The sequence below is a fragment of the Callorhinchus milii genome, unplaced genomic scaffold, assembly GCF_018977255.1.
Source record: "Callorhinchus milii isolate IMCB2004 unplaced genomic scaffold, IMCB_Cmil_1.0 Scaffold7, whole genome shotgun sequence".
In the NCBI taxonomy this organism is placed as follows: domain Eukaryota; kingdom Metazoa; phylum Chordata; class Chondrichthyes; order Chimaeriformes; family Callorhinchidae; genus Callorhinchus; species Callorhinchus milii.
The window spans coordinates 25,776,064-25,793,568 of NW_024704748.1; the positions used below are offsets into that span (position 1 = coordinate 25,776,064).

The window sequence follows — 17,505 nt, forward strand, 5'->3', positions numbered from 1 at the left end:
TTGACCAAACGAATGTTGAAAACGGGGACAGAAAGATCAAGGCAAAGGGAGTGGAGGATAGTGGCTGGAGGCTCAGTCAGTGATGGTGGGACAGAGGGGGAGAGGAACAAGCAAGAGACTGGGTCATTGGGGGGGGAAATAAGCCTGAAGATGTATGTAGGCAGCGAGAGAAGAGTTCATGAAGGGATTTGAAGACCAGGACGAGAATCCACTGAATCGAAGAGAGCCGGGATGGGATGGAAATTACCAAGAAGGCAATTGAAAGAGAGATGGGGCGGGTGGGGGTGGGGGGAAAGGATAGTTGATTTGTCACTGATGTCCTAACAGTGCGAGGCAGGGATAAACAAGGCAAAGACTAGGCTGAAGGCCAAATCAGTGCAGCCCAGATTGCAGAAACATGTTTTGTTGGTGATGCGATCGTGTGTTGTGTGGGTGTGGGTTCTGCCGTTGCGTCATGTGTTCGGGAACAAATGGAACACGTGTTGCAAGTATCTTTTCCACAAAGACAACACCCCTTCGATTGAACGAGTGCTTCATGTTCCTAAGCCAAACACAGTTGCCATGGCAATGTGATTTAATGGCACCAACTCCATTTCAAGGATGTGTGGTAGCCCCTGCAGGTGAAATGTTCCCATTACTGAACGTTAAATGAAACACTGCCAGATAAAGGCTGCCTTGTGACTTGAAGCAAGGATCATTTATTACCCAGTTTGCAAACCAGTTTGCTCCCTGCCTTCAATTGTTTATTCAAAGGAACGATTCCTAACTAGCACAAAGGTTCCCCTGGAGGTGCCGTGGATCACATCTGCCAGGAACCCTCTTGGCATGAACGTGCGAGGAGCGTTTGGGAAACAGTGTGCAAAAGTTGAGCCGCTGCAGGCTTTCCTACGAAGGAGCAGTCTGCATAACAATTAAAACAGCGGTGCAATTGATTTAACAAGAAAACAGTTACTTAGAGGAAATGTTTGCGATGCACATTTCAAAAAAAAAAACATTGAATTCATCTTTCAGAAACAGCTGCTTAAAGGAAACGTTTGTGACGCACATTCTCACAAGCGCATGTCAAACGTGGTTACAATAAAACAATCATTACGTACTGTTGTCCCATAGAAGCATATTCTAGCTTGTATCAAGAGGTAAAGAGTCTTTACTTACCAAAAGGCATATTTCAAATGAGACCCGTTTGTATTTTGTACAGTGATATGAAATGCTGGCTGAGGTTTTATTTTGAGAAATCCCAGCGACCTCCATTCTGGACTGTTTTAGGTCCTATCAATCATAGCGTCAGGTGCTGAGATGAGCTCAATGCCATTTGTAAACAAGACATGCGGTTTGAGAGCTTGATCTTACACCCAGAAACAATCATTTGACTGGAATGCACTTCAAAGGGGAGGTCAAAACGTAGAAACCCTCTCCTGCCTGAATTTTAAAAGTCTGTTACTTTGGTAAGCAAGGATATTCTTTGGGCCTAACGTGCATTAGTTTAAAATAAACATCGAGTGCTTGTTACTGACAAAATAGCTATTCCACTCATTGTAAATTATCTCTCAATTTATTGCTTCTTTGTTGGATATAGAGAAACCTTTATCTACATTGTTCTGCTCGTACTCTACCAATCTCTTGTACATTTTCATCATACTCTTTCATAAAGTGCCCAACAGTGACCAGCTTGTCACTTCATGTCATTGGTAATACTTGCAGTTTATAAGCTAAACACTACACTGGCGTATGTACAGTTTTACCACTCACCACCATGTGCTACATGGGTGGGTTTAATAGCAAGGGAGATGGTATGCGAAAAAAAAAGCAAAACACAGAGGCTTGTTTAACGCGTGATTCATTAGCAATTCATTAGCGGAATAATATTCTTCAAAGTTGGTTACAAATAACTGAAGTCTTGTGTGTCGAACGGACATTTGTTCATAAATTGTCTCCCTGTGTATTCCAGAAGGCTAAATAATTTTGGAGAGACACAGATGTGAAAAAAAGGTTCCCGATTTGCATGCATCTTCGAAACAATTCAACCCAATCTTAAAAAAAAATGCACTTTGGGCTAATAAAACAGTTAACGTTTGTTATAATCGGCGGATACTCCTGGGTTCATTTCCTGTTGGTCAGTTTCCATTTTGGATTCTTCTGTAACTGTGTTTGCGCAGTGTTTGTCTCTCTTGCAGTCACCTTCTATATTATCTCTTTGAGCGTATTTCTCAATCGTGCCTGGTTGAGGCTCAGAGGAGCTGGCTTTCTGCTCCAGCCTCTCGAGAAGGTTTTGAACCTTCTTAACTCCATCTCTTCTGGCTTGACGCACGTCATCCCGTCCATTGGGATCCACCGAATCCAGAGCCAGAAGCTCTTTAGTCAGCAATTCTTCAAGCAACAGATAGTGTTTGTCTGCCCGGTTTCCTTCAAATGAGTTCACGTCTTCCTCAAGCCTCTGAACTGTCTGCAGTATTTTATCTATCTTTACCAGACCGGGATGCCTTTCAGGTGCATCAGTCACAATGGGCTTTTGAGCCTTGGCCTCTTCTGGGGCTGTTCTCTGCTCTTGCTGAGAGCTGCCGCTCTGTGCAGGAGATGGAGTTTTCCTCTCAGCTTTCTCTGGTTGAGCCTGAGGTTGGGACTGGGGATGAGGCTTCTGTGGTGGTTGCTTGGTGTCGGGATCAACACGAGTGACCTGAATTGGGATATACGTCGGAGGAGGCTCTGTGCCAAAGGACCCAGCTTTAGTTTCCTGTTGCATTCTCGGTGTCTCTTGATGCTGAGCTCGTTGCTGAGGAGCCTAATGGTAGAAAACAGTTAGATGGATAATTAGCACATCGAAATCTTTTCAATTCGTCCATTTTCTTTGCCATTTTTTGTACTCCAGACAGTACTTTGCATCCAGTTTGTGGGTTCTGAATGGATGAATGACCTCAATTTTTTTTGAAAACCTTATAAGGTTCATGCATTAGAATCTATAGCTCACATTGCTTTGTAGCCAATTCTCTGTGTGCACTGTACTCTGATAAATATTAACCTTTAACAGTAGTGCTTTAATAACTTTTATGGAATTATATAAAATATCTCAATCTCAGCAATTTCCAAAACTTTGTTGGTTCTTGTCCACTGCAAAATACTGCTGAGCCATGTGGGGTAGAGATCTCCAAGGAGCCTTAGAAATCTTCAGTGCATTCAACAACAACAACTTGCATACTATAGCGCCCCTCACGTCGTGTAGCGTTCCGTAGGGTCTCTAGAATTCCAGACTTCAAGGACTGGCACACCTCAGTAAATTGGAGATGATGCATTTGCTGATATAATGTGGTATTAACGAGACTGATGCGAAAATTCAGATTTTAGCTACATTTCAGTGCTTTTGAGATATCTGACTTCCATCATCCAATTGACTAAAATATTGACAATCTTTGCTGGAAATCAGACAAAAGGCTCGAGCTGTAGCAAGAGCAGTGGGGGAAGGAATTTACCCACTCCTCACTTCCTTTGCATCTTATTGATGGGATTGCTGCCGACTTTTCCCCCAATGGAACATATCTGTGGCTGCTCACAAGACCAAGAATATCTCTCTCTCTCACATTACATAGGTGACAATGCATAACCTTTAGTGTCACCTTCAATTCCTTAGGTTTTAAAACAACACTTGATGAATTTTCTCAAGCACTTTGCTATTTTGCTAGAGAGTCAAGCAATTTACAGTCACAGTCAGTCAATGATCTTACCTGTGGTCTGTCCAGGCCTGTATGAGCCCAGGCAGGTGACTGCGATCGACCTGGTGGAGAAATCTGAGCTGGAGAAGCTTCACGACTGGGCATTTCTTTCAGAACAACTCTCAACGGCGACTGTGCCCGAGCTGTGCTTGTTCCCCAGTCTTCGGGTGGACTCTTGTGGGTAACCGGTTGCTGCTGGACTGTGTACTGTGTTGGCTGGGAAGTGTACTGTACCTGCTGGGCTGGGTGATATGCTTGCTGGGTTGGGTGCATTGGATGATGGGCTTGTTGAGTTGAGTATTGGGCTTGCTGCAGTGGCTGATGGGCTTGCTGGGAGGGGTACTGTGTTTGGTGGGCAGGGTAATAAGCTTGCTGAGGATGTTTTGCCGTCATTCCCTCGTGGATCACCGGTATCGGAATATAACCGGAAGGCAGCTGGGAACTTCCTACGCTCGATCGGCCATGTGGCTGAGAAGAAAATGTCTGGGGGCTGGAAGTAGTTTGGAACGGTGAATGCTGAAAAATAAAGAGTGAGGGAAGGGGAGGAGATGCTTCGGTTAAACAAAGAGTGTGCAAGCTTGGGGCTGTGTAAAATAAGCTGCTCTTAATCAACCAGAGAAGAACTCAACAATTTCACTTTAAACGTTTGAACCCCTGCATTCTTCACTGAGCAAAGTGAGCGTTCATGACTTTGAGGCGATTTGCAATTATTTTGATTTAAGACGCGGCTTCTGAAACGCGGCATTTATAACACAGGAGGAAAAAGAAGAAAGACGAGAATATCACTTCACGAGTGGGCTATTATTAGCCTCGCAAAATATGACCCAGTTAAAAATAAATCGACGATAATCTTTTCGAAAGAGATGGTTGATCGTTTTTCTTTTTTTAAACAAAAAGAAACCGGAATAATAAGGCATGGTTCACTGCACCGGTTACCCTCACTTTTATCTCTATACTTAAGTATATATCTCTATACTTATACTTATGGAACAAACCTTGCATTAATTTTAGAACATTGTCTGCATTGTTTGTTTCGCTCTGGCCTGTGTGACCGTGACTGCCAGTGAAACTCTGGAACTCTGGCTGATAACGTAGTTATTCAGATCTCAAACATGGCAATTGCCTTGCATTGGGGTGGAGGGGGTGGGGAAGCATAATGAATCCTGTAGCTCAGTGGTTAGAGCACTCAACTCCCAAATGAGAGGACGTGGGTTTGAATCCTGGGCAGGACGAAATATTAGGCAAGTTTCCTTACTCCACACGCCTCCGTTTACCTAGCAGTAAGTAGGAACCCGGTTGTTAGTCGATTGGCGGATCGCTTTTCCGGGGGTAATAATCCCTTAAAAAAAAAATAATTTGGTCGCTTCAATCCACGACTGTTTGTGGGACACCGCTGCGCGCATTTGGCTGCCGCGTTTTCCCAACAGAACATACATTAAATACGCTTTTACTGAAGACGTGATAAGGTGCTGTATGTAAGGCAAGGATTATTATTATTATCATCATCATCATCATCAATAGACAAATTACCTCTGACCCTTGCAAGCCAGGAGCTTGTCCAACGCTAACTGGAGAAGCTTGACCACTTTGCTTGTCTGCCTTTGTTGCTTCCAATGGAGACCCTGCTGGAGAGGGTCTGGTTGGAGACTGTGCTCTCACTGGCGGGTGTGCCCGGCATTCAGCTTTAAGTCTCTGCATGTCAGGCTGCTGAGGCGAATAGTGGTATTTCTGCTGATATTGTTCAGGCGCTCCTTCATGGATTATCGGGATGGGGATGTAGCCTGGGCGAAGGTGATGACTTGCAGTGCTGAATTCCTTTGCATGCCGCTGTTTTGGGTTATCTTGTGACGGTGCGGGATACGCTGATGGATATGGGCCATTGGAGAAAGCTTGCCTTTCCTAGAAACAGAAAGTGCAGAGGATACGTCTCAATACTATGCTTTACCTCTGTTGCGGTTACAATAAACATACAGTCAATTTGCTTCACAGTATATTCTGTGAAGTGCTTTGAGACATCTCGAAGACGTGAGAAGGCGCTGTAAGAAAATGCAAGGGATTATTATGATACATTACGGTGAAAGTGGCTGCAATTAATCTCCCCCCCCACCCCCCAAATCGGGGGAAATTAATTTCAATATTGAAAACATTTAAGCTGTCACAACGCAAAAATCTAACTTTTGGAGCATGAGCTTTAAGAACAAATCCATTATTTTCGTAAATGTTTGCAACACGCTACTGTAATGTACTGTCGTCAAGCTGAATCCATGTTATTGGTCCATTGTGTACAGCGATAGAAATTGTTCATGCAGTAAAATAACTTAACCATGCATCAACTCCCTGTACAAAATTATGTATGGATGGCAAACTGCAAACCCAATTAGTCTAAAGTAGCATTTTGAGGCTTATTTATCTGATTGAAGAATACAGCCGATTAAATTAAATTGCTTCAGAACCTTAAATTATTTTTGAATTAAATGGCTTATGAGAAGAGAATTTTTACCTAAAAAAAACGAGGCAGAGCTCTCAGTTTGCCATTTGCACTGCGCAATTTTCTTTTAAGGCTGTTATCGTGTTTAGTCAAAGCGTTAACAACTTTAATTGATGGTTGTGGGTGGGGCATGAAGCTGAAGAAGAAATTCCATTGAAAAAATGTGTCTGCACAAGATCATAAAATAACCTGCAGAGCGACAATGGAGAGAAATTACACTGGGCCGTTAATACATACAGCCATTGGAAAGTTTCAGAACTAGCCTACATTTCTGGAGGGTCATGTCATGCACCCCCTAAAGGTTTCCACTCCGGCTCCTATATTAACCGGCGATGACAAGAATAAGGCTGTGCTGAATGGAATTCTTTCTCTAAGATTCATTCATTCTTCAGAAATGATGTCAGGGCTCAGTTCAGCTTTGGATGTCATCTCACAGCGAGTTTCTGTAAGTCAATACCCCTCGCAAGATGCACTGTCATTGTCACAGTATGTACGACCGCACAGTGCAGCAACTGCCAGTTGCACCAATAACGCATATAACTTCTTTCAGATATCTGCTGTCTTATGGAAGGGACTTGAATTGTTACTTGCGAGCTATCACATCTTCTGAAGGGCCGATCGTTTCCACCCCCCCCCCCCCCCCCAACAGAGACGGCATGAGTCAGTCTTCACCAAATTGACAAGCGTTTTCTTTGACAAATTTCGCTGGACGCTCATTTTTCAAACTTTAAGAACCATCCCATGACAAAACTAGCCTCAATTGGGTCATTTTGGGGGTAACGTTCCTGGGCGACATTGCAGATGACATCCATGACCATTCTTCGACAATGACAGGAGCTGGGAATCAAAGGCCCAGGACTCTCTCAATATTCCTTTGAAACAACCACCGGACAGGGCAAGATTCATTTAATCTCGAATCTTCTCTCCCTTTGAAACAAGTCTCTCCTCATTGAGCTGAGAGCAGGATCTCATACTGTGAGGAGTCACAGAGGGAGATCCCATGTCCTGCCATGCAGACATAAGGCATATTAAGATATGAATATCCTGGTCATATACTTTTCTTTTTAATAATAATAATAATCCTTGCATTTGATATAGCGCTTTTCACGTCGGGAGGACGTCCCAAAGCGCTTCACAGAACACACTGTAAAGTGAATTGACTGTATATTTGTGGGCGAACGCGGCAGCCAATTGCGCACAGCAATGTCCCACAAACAGTCGTAGATTGAAAATGACCAATTTTATTGTTGTTTTCGGTTTTGGAGGGATTATTATTAAGCCTCTAGAGTTGTAATACCCGCTTCTTTCAGGTGGACCCGTCAGGGTTGTTTCAACACAGGAGAGAGCAATATCTGTGCCCCCAGAGGGACTGAGCAGCCGGGACCTTTCAAGCCCCAATAGCTCAAATGGCTGAGTTCTTGGCTCTTCACCCAGGTCAAAGGTTGAAGGACAAGCATTCCTCCCACTGCAACATGCCAGGGTGCAGCTCCCATCTCCTCAGTGTTACTTCGCAGAGAACATCACATGGAAGCCAACTCTGTCAGGGCCAAGGAAAGCTGGCAATGTCTGTCCGAGCAGAGGGTGGCTCCAGGACGTCTTTCCGACGCGAAGGGCGCTATACAAGTGTAACTTGTTGTTGTTGTTGGCTGACCAGATTGTGTGTCTCAGTGTGTGACAGGTAATAATAATACAAAAGCGCATGAAAATCATGGAAAATGGAAGCAAAATAGAAGTATTTAAAAAAAACTTGAGTTAATGGATTGGGATAATAAAATTATCCAATTGCTCCTTATATTGATTTTTTTAAAAGATTATATATATGTATAAAAAGAAGACACCATACCCAAATCAAGGATTATTATAAAATAGGGTGACCAAAAAGTCATGATATCTACCCTATTATCTAACAAAAAATATATATAACCATTTCTTTAAGACTTATTAGACATTGTCATGGTATCATGCCTTTTTGGTCGCCCTGTATAAAGATTATAAAAGATTCATAAGAATAAATATTTCTGCTGAAATTTACAGAATGCCTCTGTTTAACATAACTACTTTGAGGTCCTTCTGGGTTGAATGGGGGTTGACATTTCCCTTCGCCCCTTTAATTCTGTGAACATGAAACTCCCTTGAAATGTGTTGAGCGCGTCATTGGAAATATATACAGCACGGATTAAAAACCTAGGATATCTGGGTGGATACTTCACACCCCACATGCCTGTGAGCTTCGCTTTGGGTGTACAGAGAGAATGACCGGCAAACATAGCACCATTTTTAACAGCTGACAGCTGTGCAGCTCTCTACGTGATCCCCAATGTGCCCAAACTTTCTCCCGACAACTGTCTCGGTCAGTTAAATAAGATGTCAGCTGCTTGGCTCCGTTCGGTCCGAACAAACAAGACGGCCGCGAATTCAAGAAATCGATCTGAAATTGTACCCGTCACCACACAAAACGCATGGACAATCAATCCACTTCGCAGTGTATCCTGTGAAGCGCTTTGAGACGTCTCGACGAAGTGACAAGGGGCTGTGTCAAATGCGATGATGATGATTATTATTATTATTATTACTTATCTTGCCAACCTGGCATTGTAATTCGACAGGGTGACCGAAAAAGTAGTGATACCATTACAATGTCTAATAATAATAACAATAATAATAATCCTTGCGTTTGACACAGCTCCTTATCACATCTTCGAGACGTCTCAAAGCGCTTCACAGATTATACTGTAAAGTGGATATTTTGTGGGCAAAACGCGGCAGCCAATTGCGCACCGCAGCGTCCCACCAACATGACGTGGAGTGAGCGACCCCAATTTTTTTTATCATTTTATTATTAAATCATTATTCGTTATTCATAATAAGCCTTAAAGAAATGATGATTTTTTTGGGGTGGGGGGTGGGTTTAAACAATAGGGGAGATATCACTGCTTTTTTGGTCACGCTGTAGAATTTGTTTCGTGCTCCGAGTAGCGCGTAACGAAGGGCGGAAAAGCTGGTGGTGTGAAAGACAAGTTTGTGGACCCAGCGAATGCAATGATAGCTTTAAATATACATCGCAAAGGGCGAGAGTTAAAGGTTAACTGGCTGATGCTTTCATCACATTGGACTGCAGTGCGTCACCCGGAAAAAAACACACCAAATCTACCTTTGAAACTATCAGGATGCCATCTTGTACCGGGAGAACTTCAGCAGACTTTGAAATACTGTTTCCTTAAAAAAAATGATCGTATTATACCGGGTGACCAAATAATTAAGACATTTACAATGTCTTAATGGGTCTTAAAGAAACGATGACATTTTGCTTTTTTTTAAGATAATAGGGCAGTTGTTTATCCTGTGTATATGTATATATATATATATATTTTCACAAAAACAAATCAATAATCTACCATTATCCCCCTCTTCAAAATGAAATGGACTGGTTTTTGGGTTCTGCTGCTCATAATTTCCAGTTGAAGCAAAGAGAAAAGGGAGATATTAATAACCTTCATTATTGTTACTACAGTCAAGGCAGCACCATTTGAAAGGTTCAGTCTATATCCTTGACTGCCTTTCAAGAGCTAAATCAATGCAAGGAGGAAGGGGAGGAGGAATTAATATATTATATTATTATTGCTATTAATAGGAATAATACTAATAAGCCTTATGGAAGGCAGAGAGCTTTTGCCAACACTGCAAAGCTGTACAGACAGACAGACAGACAGATAGAACGAGAGAGAGAGAGACAGAGAGAGAGAGAGAGAGAGAGAAGGGAATGAATACGTTTGTTAATTAAGACATTATTTAACTGAATGAAATAAATACACCACTGAACACTTAAGAGCTGCACAAACTGCTGAAATCTTTTAAGAGGCACAGAGTATACAGTAGGATTCAGTGTGTGTGGAACAGAAAAGGGTACATCGTACCAGTCAGTCAAGTCCCTTTGGCTGTTTAAAGAGCCTCAGAGCAGATACACACACACACACACACACACAGTGTCACACTGTGGATCTGATGGACTGACCTTCTGCAGCTCTGTCCTGGGGTCGTTCCACGTTGTGGTCCTTGTGTTATGATCCACAAAAAACGGCCAACCTGTGTGAGGGTCGATCTTAATTTCCCAGCCAGGAGGCAGAGTGTCTGTGCTGCTGCTGTTTGCCATTTGATTAGGAGAAAGCTTCATCCCAAAGCCTGGAGACAAGTAATGAGACATTCCCCCACCAACTGGACTCCCTGTCCTGCACTATATAGAGTGACGTGGGAAGGCAAAGAGGCTGAAAGGGGGTGATGGACTGGGCTGGAAGTATCTAGAATGTGATCTGGGGGAAGATGGAATGGCAAACAAGTCCTCCCCAAGACTGGAATATTCTGTCTGACTGCTCCTGCTCCTGCTATTGCTATTTGCTTGGCTTGAAACACATCACCACCCTCCCTCCCTCCCTCCCACCTTGCTTTGACTCATCAAACTATTACTGGATCCACACTGCAACAATGCTGAGCTGGTTACTGAGAAAAGTAGATGATCTATCCTGTTACTGGCTTTCCATTTACTCCCCACCCACCCACACACACTGCCCATTATAACTCATTAATCAGGAGTATGTATTTCCCCCCCCACCCCCCTTTCATTCTGATCACATTAAATCTAATTGGATTTGCCTTTTTTTGTGTGATAAACCACCCCCCACCACCCACCAAAAAAAACCTTAACTTAAACACTCTTAAATCCCTTGGTATGTGTATCCCTAATATGGTAATAACACACACACATCCACACACACACACACGTCTGAAGGAGCGGTAGTAAACTGTTCTTACGAATGCAAGGAGACGTAAGCGGGAATTGTTTGAGGGTGTCGTTTCCAAATCCAGGACTGTGCGGTCATATATGGTGGATTTTCTAAATGTACGTTTCGGAAGCTGATTCTGAGAAATGACTATCTTTGTAGCAGTCGACTGGCGGATTACCTTCCGGGGGTAAATAATCCCTACAAGAAGCTAAATACTGCGATCATAATCATTTGGTCGTTCACCTCACGGCTGTTTATGGGACACTGCTGTGCGCAATTGACTGAGGGAGAGTGCTCTCGAGTTTTGGGGCGCAGTGGCTGAAACCGCGACCTCCGATCGATTGGAGAGTGAGGAGGTCGGGGAGGTAGGGAGGTGCCAGGGAGTGAAGGGATTCGAACACGAGAGTGAGGATCTGTGAGCAAAGCGCAGTAAATGCAAGTTGTGTATTAATTATTAATTGTCATTGTTTTTGTTTAAAAAAAACAACTGAAAGAATGGTACTGTTCGCATAGAAGTCTGGCACAGTTGGTAGCAAGCCCTCTCGCCTCTGAGTCAAAAGGTTGTGGGTTCAAGCCCCCAAGTCTGGACAGTCAGTTCACACAAGTTCACGCTTGATGCTCCAATGAAGTGCTGAGGGTGTTGTCAGAGGTGCCCTCTTTTGGATGAGATCCTGTCTGTCCTGCCATAGTCACTACGCTTTGCAGTATATCTTGTGAAGTGCTTCGAAACCACCTCTTGATGTGAAAGGTGCTACAGTAGATATGATTATTATTCAAAACACTTAAGGATATCTTTTTCCTATGGAGTGATGTTCAGGGGGATGAAACACGGAGAGATCTTGAGGATCGCTTTTTAGTGCTTTGCGATTGCAGCAGATAATTCCGCTGTTCCTGACAATCAGGGGCCTTGGGAAAGGTTGCTTTTGTTAGCCAGTCATATGGCTTTGAATATTATCACGCGAATAAAAAAGCAAATAGCATTTTGTAGTAGCACCTTTCACGTGGGAGAACATCTCGAAGTCTTCACAAATACACAGTGCAAGAAGGAATAAAAAGGAGAATTAAGGATGTTCCTGAGAGGAACCAAGACAAAGACCTTTTCGACTTTTTTCACCCACAATATATACAGTCAATTCACTTTACAGTGTATTCTGTGAAGAGCTTTTGAGGCATCTCAAAGACATGATAAAGCGCTGTATCAAATGCAAAGATTATTATTATACAATAAGAGAGGGCAGGAGCATAGTGGCTAAAGCCTCGGTCACCAATGGTGGAACACGGGGAGTGAGGAATGAGTGCAGGTTACAGGCGAGAGAATAGGCTGGAAGAGGTTCATAGACAGGCAGGGGATTGAGATCTTGAAGGAAACCGAAGATCGTGATATGTACCTTTACGTCGATGTGCTGGGGAACCAGTGGAGGTGATCATGTGAACATCTCCCTTAGACTTTTGAAAGAATAAGGAAAGTGTGATTGTGATGTGATTCATATCCGCTGTGTTTTTATTACATCCATAAGGTCCAAGTTGTGAAAGGACCACATCTCAAGGATGATTTGCAGTGTCTCAACTCTATTTATACAGTGCTGCATGTTTATTGGAGAATCGCTGTCATAACTATGGTAATAGCCACCAAATATGCACAATAAACTCAGCACATATTACATGGATGATGTCTCTTCTGTAGATATTTCTCTTCTGGAGTCCTGTAGCTCAGTGGTTTGAACAATTGGCTCGCAAGTGAGTTTCCCGAAAGGAAGAAATGTTGGGCAAGTTTCCTTACTCCACACGCCACTGTTTACCTGGCAGTAAGTAGGAACAATCGGTTGTTAGTCAATTGGCAGATCGCTTTTCCGAGGATAATAATCCTTCAAAAAAGATAATTTGGTCACTCAATCCACGACTGTTTGTGAGACACTGCTGTGCGCAATTGGCTGCTGTGTTTCGCCCAGAAAAAACACACGTGATATAGCCCACATGAAAAGCGCTATAACAAATGCAAGGATTATTATTATTATTATTATTATTATTATTATTATATTGTTTACTTGGATTCTGAGAATGCATTTGATGAATTTTGCTTGTAAAACATTTGAAGATTAAGGCTCACAGAATGAGCAGGATTTGAAAATTGTGAAGAGTCATTACTATGTTATGAAGGAATATTTAACGGAAAGAAAGAATTGTATTGTCTGGCTCCAACAATATTTCTAACCCTTGAATTTAGGAGGGATATATCTTTAATTGTTCAATCAGCTTGTTCCAATGAAACTATTGTGACATTTTGGAAGTGCTGTATTTTGGGTAGAATGGGTGTTTCAGAAAACAGTTCAACGTTGAAAGATGTTAAGTGAGTTAATGGCATTTGCCGTGCGTCAAATGCTAGTTGAGCGTTCTTTTCATTACTCGTTTATTGTATTCGAAAAACTTAATGAGACGATTGCTAGTGTCAGTGTTTGGCGTTTGACAGTCCCCAATGTGTTTCTGACAGAATCCAGCAAAAGAGGGAGGAGATTGGATGACTAGAGTAATGTGTTTTTGTGTGAGATATGTACTGTTCAAAGACACTTAGAACCCTGCCCAAATACTGTTCAACAAAAGGCATTTCATGTCTTGGTAGACAAGACCCAAAGCTGTTTTATAACACGTACAAAGCACTTGATCATTTGTGTGTTTTCTGACATAGGAATGTACATTAACTTCTTAACCTCCTCAGCTCTGGAGAAGTTTACCCAGTCTGTCATCACTGCTAAACTGATCTGTGAGTAAAAGAGGACGGACGGCAGGGGTTGGGGGTGGAAAAGAAAGGCACATGAGGAGGGAGGAAGTGATAAATTATTCAGTGAAATAACCATACTAAATTTCGCAGGCAAGTAAATAAATCTTGCATTTGAAACGGTACAAAAATAAAGTGTGAGTAAGCTTGTTAAACTTTTTTTCAAGTTAAAAGGAATATGGAATTTCCGAAATAACTCTATAAAGCTTTTTATACTCTGAGTGTAGTATATTAAAGTAAGAGAAAAAAAGTGAGTGTTTCATGGCTTGAATACTGTATAGAAATTACAGCATAGTAATAATTCGGTCCATTGAGTCTATGCTGTTGTCAGCTCATACCTGTGTTAACTCATTTATACTGAAGCTACTTCTTTCGACTATTTGAACGTCAATTCCTTAGTCCCTTCCAACAGACTTTTTATACCTTGCAGAGTTCACCAGTAATTTTCTGGTAAGCTGTGAGAGGATCCTTCCTTTACAAAAATAATAATAATAATGAGAATAACAATTTGGTCACTCAATCCACGACTGTTTGTGGGACACTGCTGTTCACAATTGGCTGCCGCGTTTCGACCACCAAATATACAGTCAGTTCACTTTACGGTATATCCCGTGAAGCGCTTTGAGACGTCTCGAAGACGTGATAAGGCTCTGTATCAAACGCAAGGATTATTATTATTATTATTGAAAGATGACGCACATTCTGGGATGAGTGTGTTGCAGATCCAGGTCCCTGTGGTGCCACACTGTGCTTCAGTGGTGGCAAGCGGCAAAACATGCTGCCAGTGTCTGTGCCACTTGACGCGACATTACCCGTAATAATCTGAGACTGGCGCACAATTAATTGCCTGTTATTTTGCCGCTGCCAAAACGCTAACAGGTGTGCAATTTAATTCTCTTTGAGTTTAGCGCAGTGAGATAGGAAAACAATCGTACTTTTCGTTTCGTTATTTTCTTCACCGAATTCTCGTTCAGATACTTATTATTCTCCTGTGGATTTCCAGCATTTCTGCTTTCATTTCAGCAACCACAGTTTTTTTTGGTTTCTACCATTTTGTTTCTTGTTTATTTTTGAAGTCATACTCTGCCCACCAGAGGGCAATGTTAGACTCACACTAAATGAATGTTTTGCAGTGCCTTTATTCAACATTTCAGATAATACAGTAATAGGTACAACTGTCCACTGTTCAGCTCCTCCCAATGACAGCGTGATGTAGATCAAATGCTTCCCATGTAATAATAAAAGATAATAATAATCCATGCATTTGTTATGGTGTCTTTCGCATCGGAAGATGTCCCAAAGCGCTTCACAGAATATACTGTAAAGTCCAATTACTGTGTGATTTATGGGCAAAGGTAGCAGCCAATTTGTGCACAGCAGTGTCCCACAAACCGCCACGAAGTGAATGATCAATTTTAGTCGGGGATTGTTGACCAGGATACCGGGAGAAACTCTCTTCTTTCAAAAAGTGCCATGGGATCTTTAGCATCCACCTGAACAGGCAGACAGGGCCTTGGTTTAATGTCTCATTCGAAGGATGGCACCTCCAACGACAACAACAAATTACATTTCTATCGGGCCTTTCACTTCGGGATAGACATCTCCAGCATTGCATTGAAGTGTCTTCTTAATCTCATGTGAGTTTCAAGTCCCACGGTTTCTGACTCAGAGATGAGAGTGCTAACAATTGAGTCAGCCTGATGCAAAACAACTAAGTCAGCCTGACACATACCAACTGAGTCAGCCTGTCACATAGGGGGAATTGTGAGAGCAAATTCACATTCCATCACTTAGGAATTTTTTTTCACAAGGACATAGTGTCAGAGAATCAGTAATTGAAGGGCATCAGTTTAAGATAGTTGGTAAATAAGCAAATGGGGAGGTTAGGAGAAGAATATGGAATATGGAATACTCTGCCAGGGGCAGTAGATGAGGCAAAATCCAAATTGGTCTTCAAGAGGGAACTGGATAGATACCTGGAAAAAAAAGTCAACTGCAAGGGTATGGAGAAAGGGCAGGTAAATGGAACTGAAACTGGATCTCCCCCACATTGGTCCAGCCAGCCTGGGTTTTAGTGTAACTAGTTGACTGAAAAGCATCTTCGCAGATATTGACAGTGGGTATAAAAAAAGTATAAAGATGCCCGAACTGATGCCTTTATTTCAATAAATAATAAATAAATTATCCTTGCATTTGACACAGCGCCTTATCGTGTCTTCGAGAGGTCTCAAAGAGCTTCACAGAATATATCGTAAAGTGAATCGACGGTATATTTTGTGGGCGAAAAGAAAGGTCTTAAGCAATGAGAGCATAGCTTAAGACCTTTCTTTTCGATTAGGTCTCAGTCACCCCCCACACGGGCTCCCCAGTCACCTATTTGAGGTACGTTGAGGTATCCTGATTTGAAAGGCCCTATATGAGCATGCACTAAATGCACTTCGCCATGCTTTGGTGTCATGCAACATCGTCAGCACCAACGCCGATTGTGGGAAACGTAGTTCAGCGAGCTTTTAAACAAAAAATCTAAAGAGAAAGGCCAAGAAACTACAACCACCAGAGAGCGTTTGAGGGAGCATTGCTGATGCAAAGAGAAAGAGAGAGAGAGAGAGAGCAATGTGGCCTATTCTTGCACGTTTTCTAAGTCAGACTGTAGGTGTAGGATTGACAAGCGGAGAGAGAGCTTGAGGGACGAGGAGAGGGTGGTGGTGCTGCAGCGGGAAAGCTTGCCAGACAGCGCTCTCAATGGCAAGCTATGTTGTCTCAGCTGGTTAAGACTCGAGCAGTTACCTCAACGCACACTCTGGGGACCCCCAAGCCTTGGTTTTTGCCAACCTATACCTAATACTTTCCGGAATTTGACAAGCAGGATCATCCCTCCAGGGAGAGAGTGCGCATTCCATCTCAACAAATATCTCTGGCATTTCACGTGGATGGGTGGGGGGGCGCTTGGAGCTCTCGGTATGGTTTGGATTCTCATAAGAATGGCGATGGGTTTCCACATGGCTAACCAAACAAATAGTTGGGGGGGTGGGGGGGGGGGATCAAAAGTGTAAAGCACTACACAAATCTAATTTGTTGCTATTATTCTTGTTCAGTTGTCCGCTCCCTCCACCTGCTCGACATCGCCTGGCCCGCCCCGCCCCACCTAACCAACGTTGGTCAAGCCTTCAGCTTCTCTGCCCACCCCCCACCACCCTTTGGAATTCCATCCCTCAGTGCCTTTGCCTCGCTCCCTTCCTTGTCTTGTTCAAAGCATGTCTGAAGAACCTTCCTCTTTGACCATGCCTTTGGCCACCCTCCTAACCCCATCCCCCTGGTTGTGTGTTTGTGTGTGTGTGTGTGTGTGTGTGGCAGTCAATGTGTGAGAGTGAGAGCATGGCGTGTGAACACGGCTGGCTGTGGGTGGGGTGGGGGTGTTGGGGTTGGGTTTGGGGCTCACTCTGTGTGTGTTTGCAAGCAGAGAGCCCACCAGAGCAAGCTGGGTACGGAGTGAGCTGGGGACAGAATGAAGCCTCTGTCACAGGAATTTGGAGAGAGTGGGAATCTATTGGTCAAATAGTGTGTGTAAAAAAAAGTCCCTCCATCTCACTCCCTCCCTCGCCTCCTTCGAGACCTGTCTCAAGATCCTTCCTCTTCAACCGTGTCTGCGGTCATCCTCTTACCCCCTACCCTCCCCGAACCACCAGCTGGGGTGCGGATGTTTGAATGTCCAGCGCCTTAATAATAATAATCCTTGCATATGATATAGCGCCTTATCACGTC

The 17,505-nt window shown here is 43.1% G+C and overlaps 1 protein-coding gene across 1 annotated transcript; it reads right to left on the minus strand.

Moving 5' to 3' along the window:
* Positions 1-671: 671 nt before the first annotated feature.
* Positions 672-10,589, minus strand: bag3 (BCL2 associated athanogene 3). Its single transcript, XM_007905641.2, has 4 exons — positions 10,205-10,589; positions 5,235-5,603; positions 3,717-4,220; positions 672-2,779 (listed from the first exon to the last, which is right to left on the minus strand). Exons 1-4 carry the CDS (start codon positions 10,391-10,393, stop codon positions 2,066-2,068), a joined length of 1,776 nt encoding a protein of 591 aa, XP_007903832.1. The 5' UTR covers positions 10,394-10,589; the 3' UTR covers positions 672-2,065.
* Positions 10,590-17,505: the final 6,916 nt, after the last annotated feature.

Excerpts from the sequence above, each read along its gene's own strand:
- bag3 (XM_007905641.2), bottom strand. The coding sequence starts at position 10,393 with ATGTCTCATTACTTGTCTCCAGGCTTTGGGATGAAGCTTTCTCCTAAT. Across the intron at positions 5,604-10,204 it reads CCAGGACAGAGCTGCAGAAG|GAAAGGCAAGCTTTCTCCAA; the intron begins GTCAGTCCATCA and ends TTCTGTTTCTAG. Across the intron at positions 4,221-5,234 it reads CTGGCTTGCAAGGGTCAGAG|CATTCACCGTTCCAAACTAC; the intron begins GTAATTTGTCTA and ends TTTATTTTTCAG.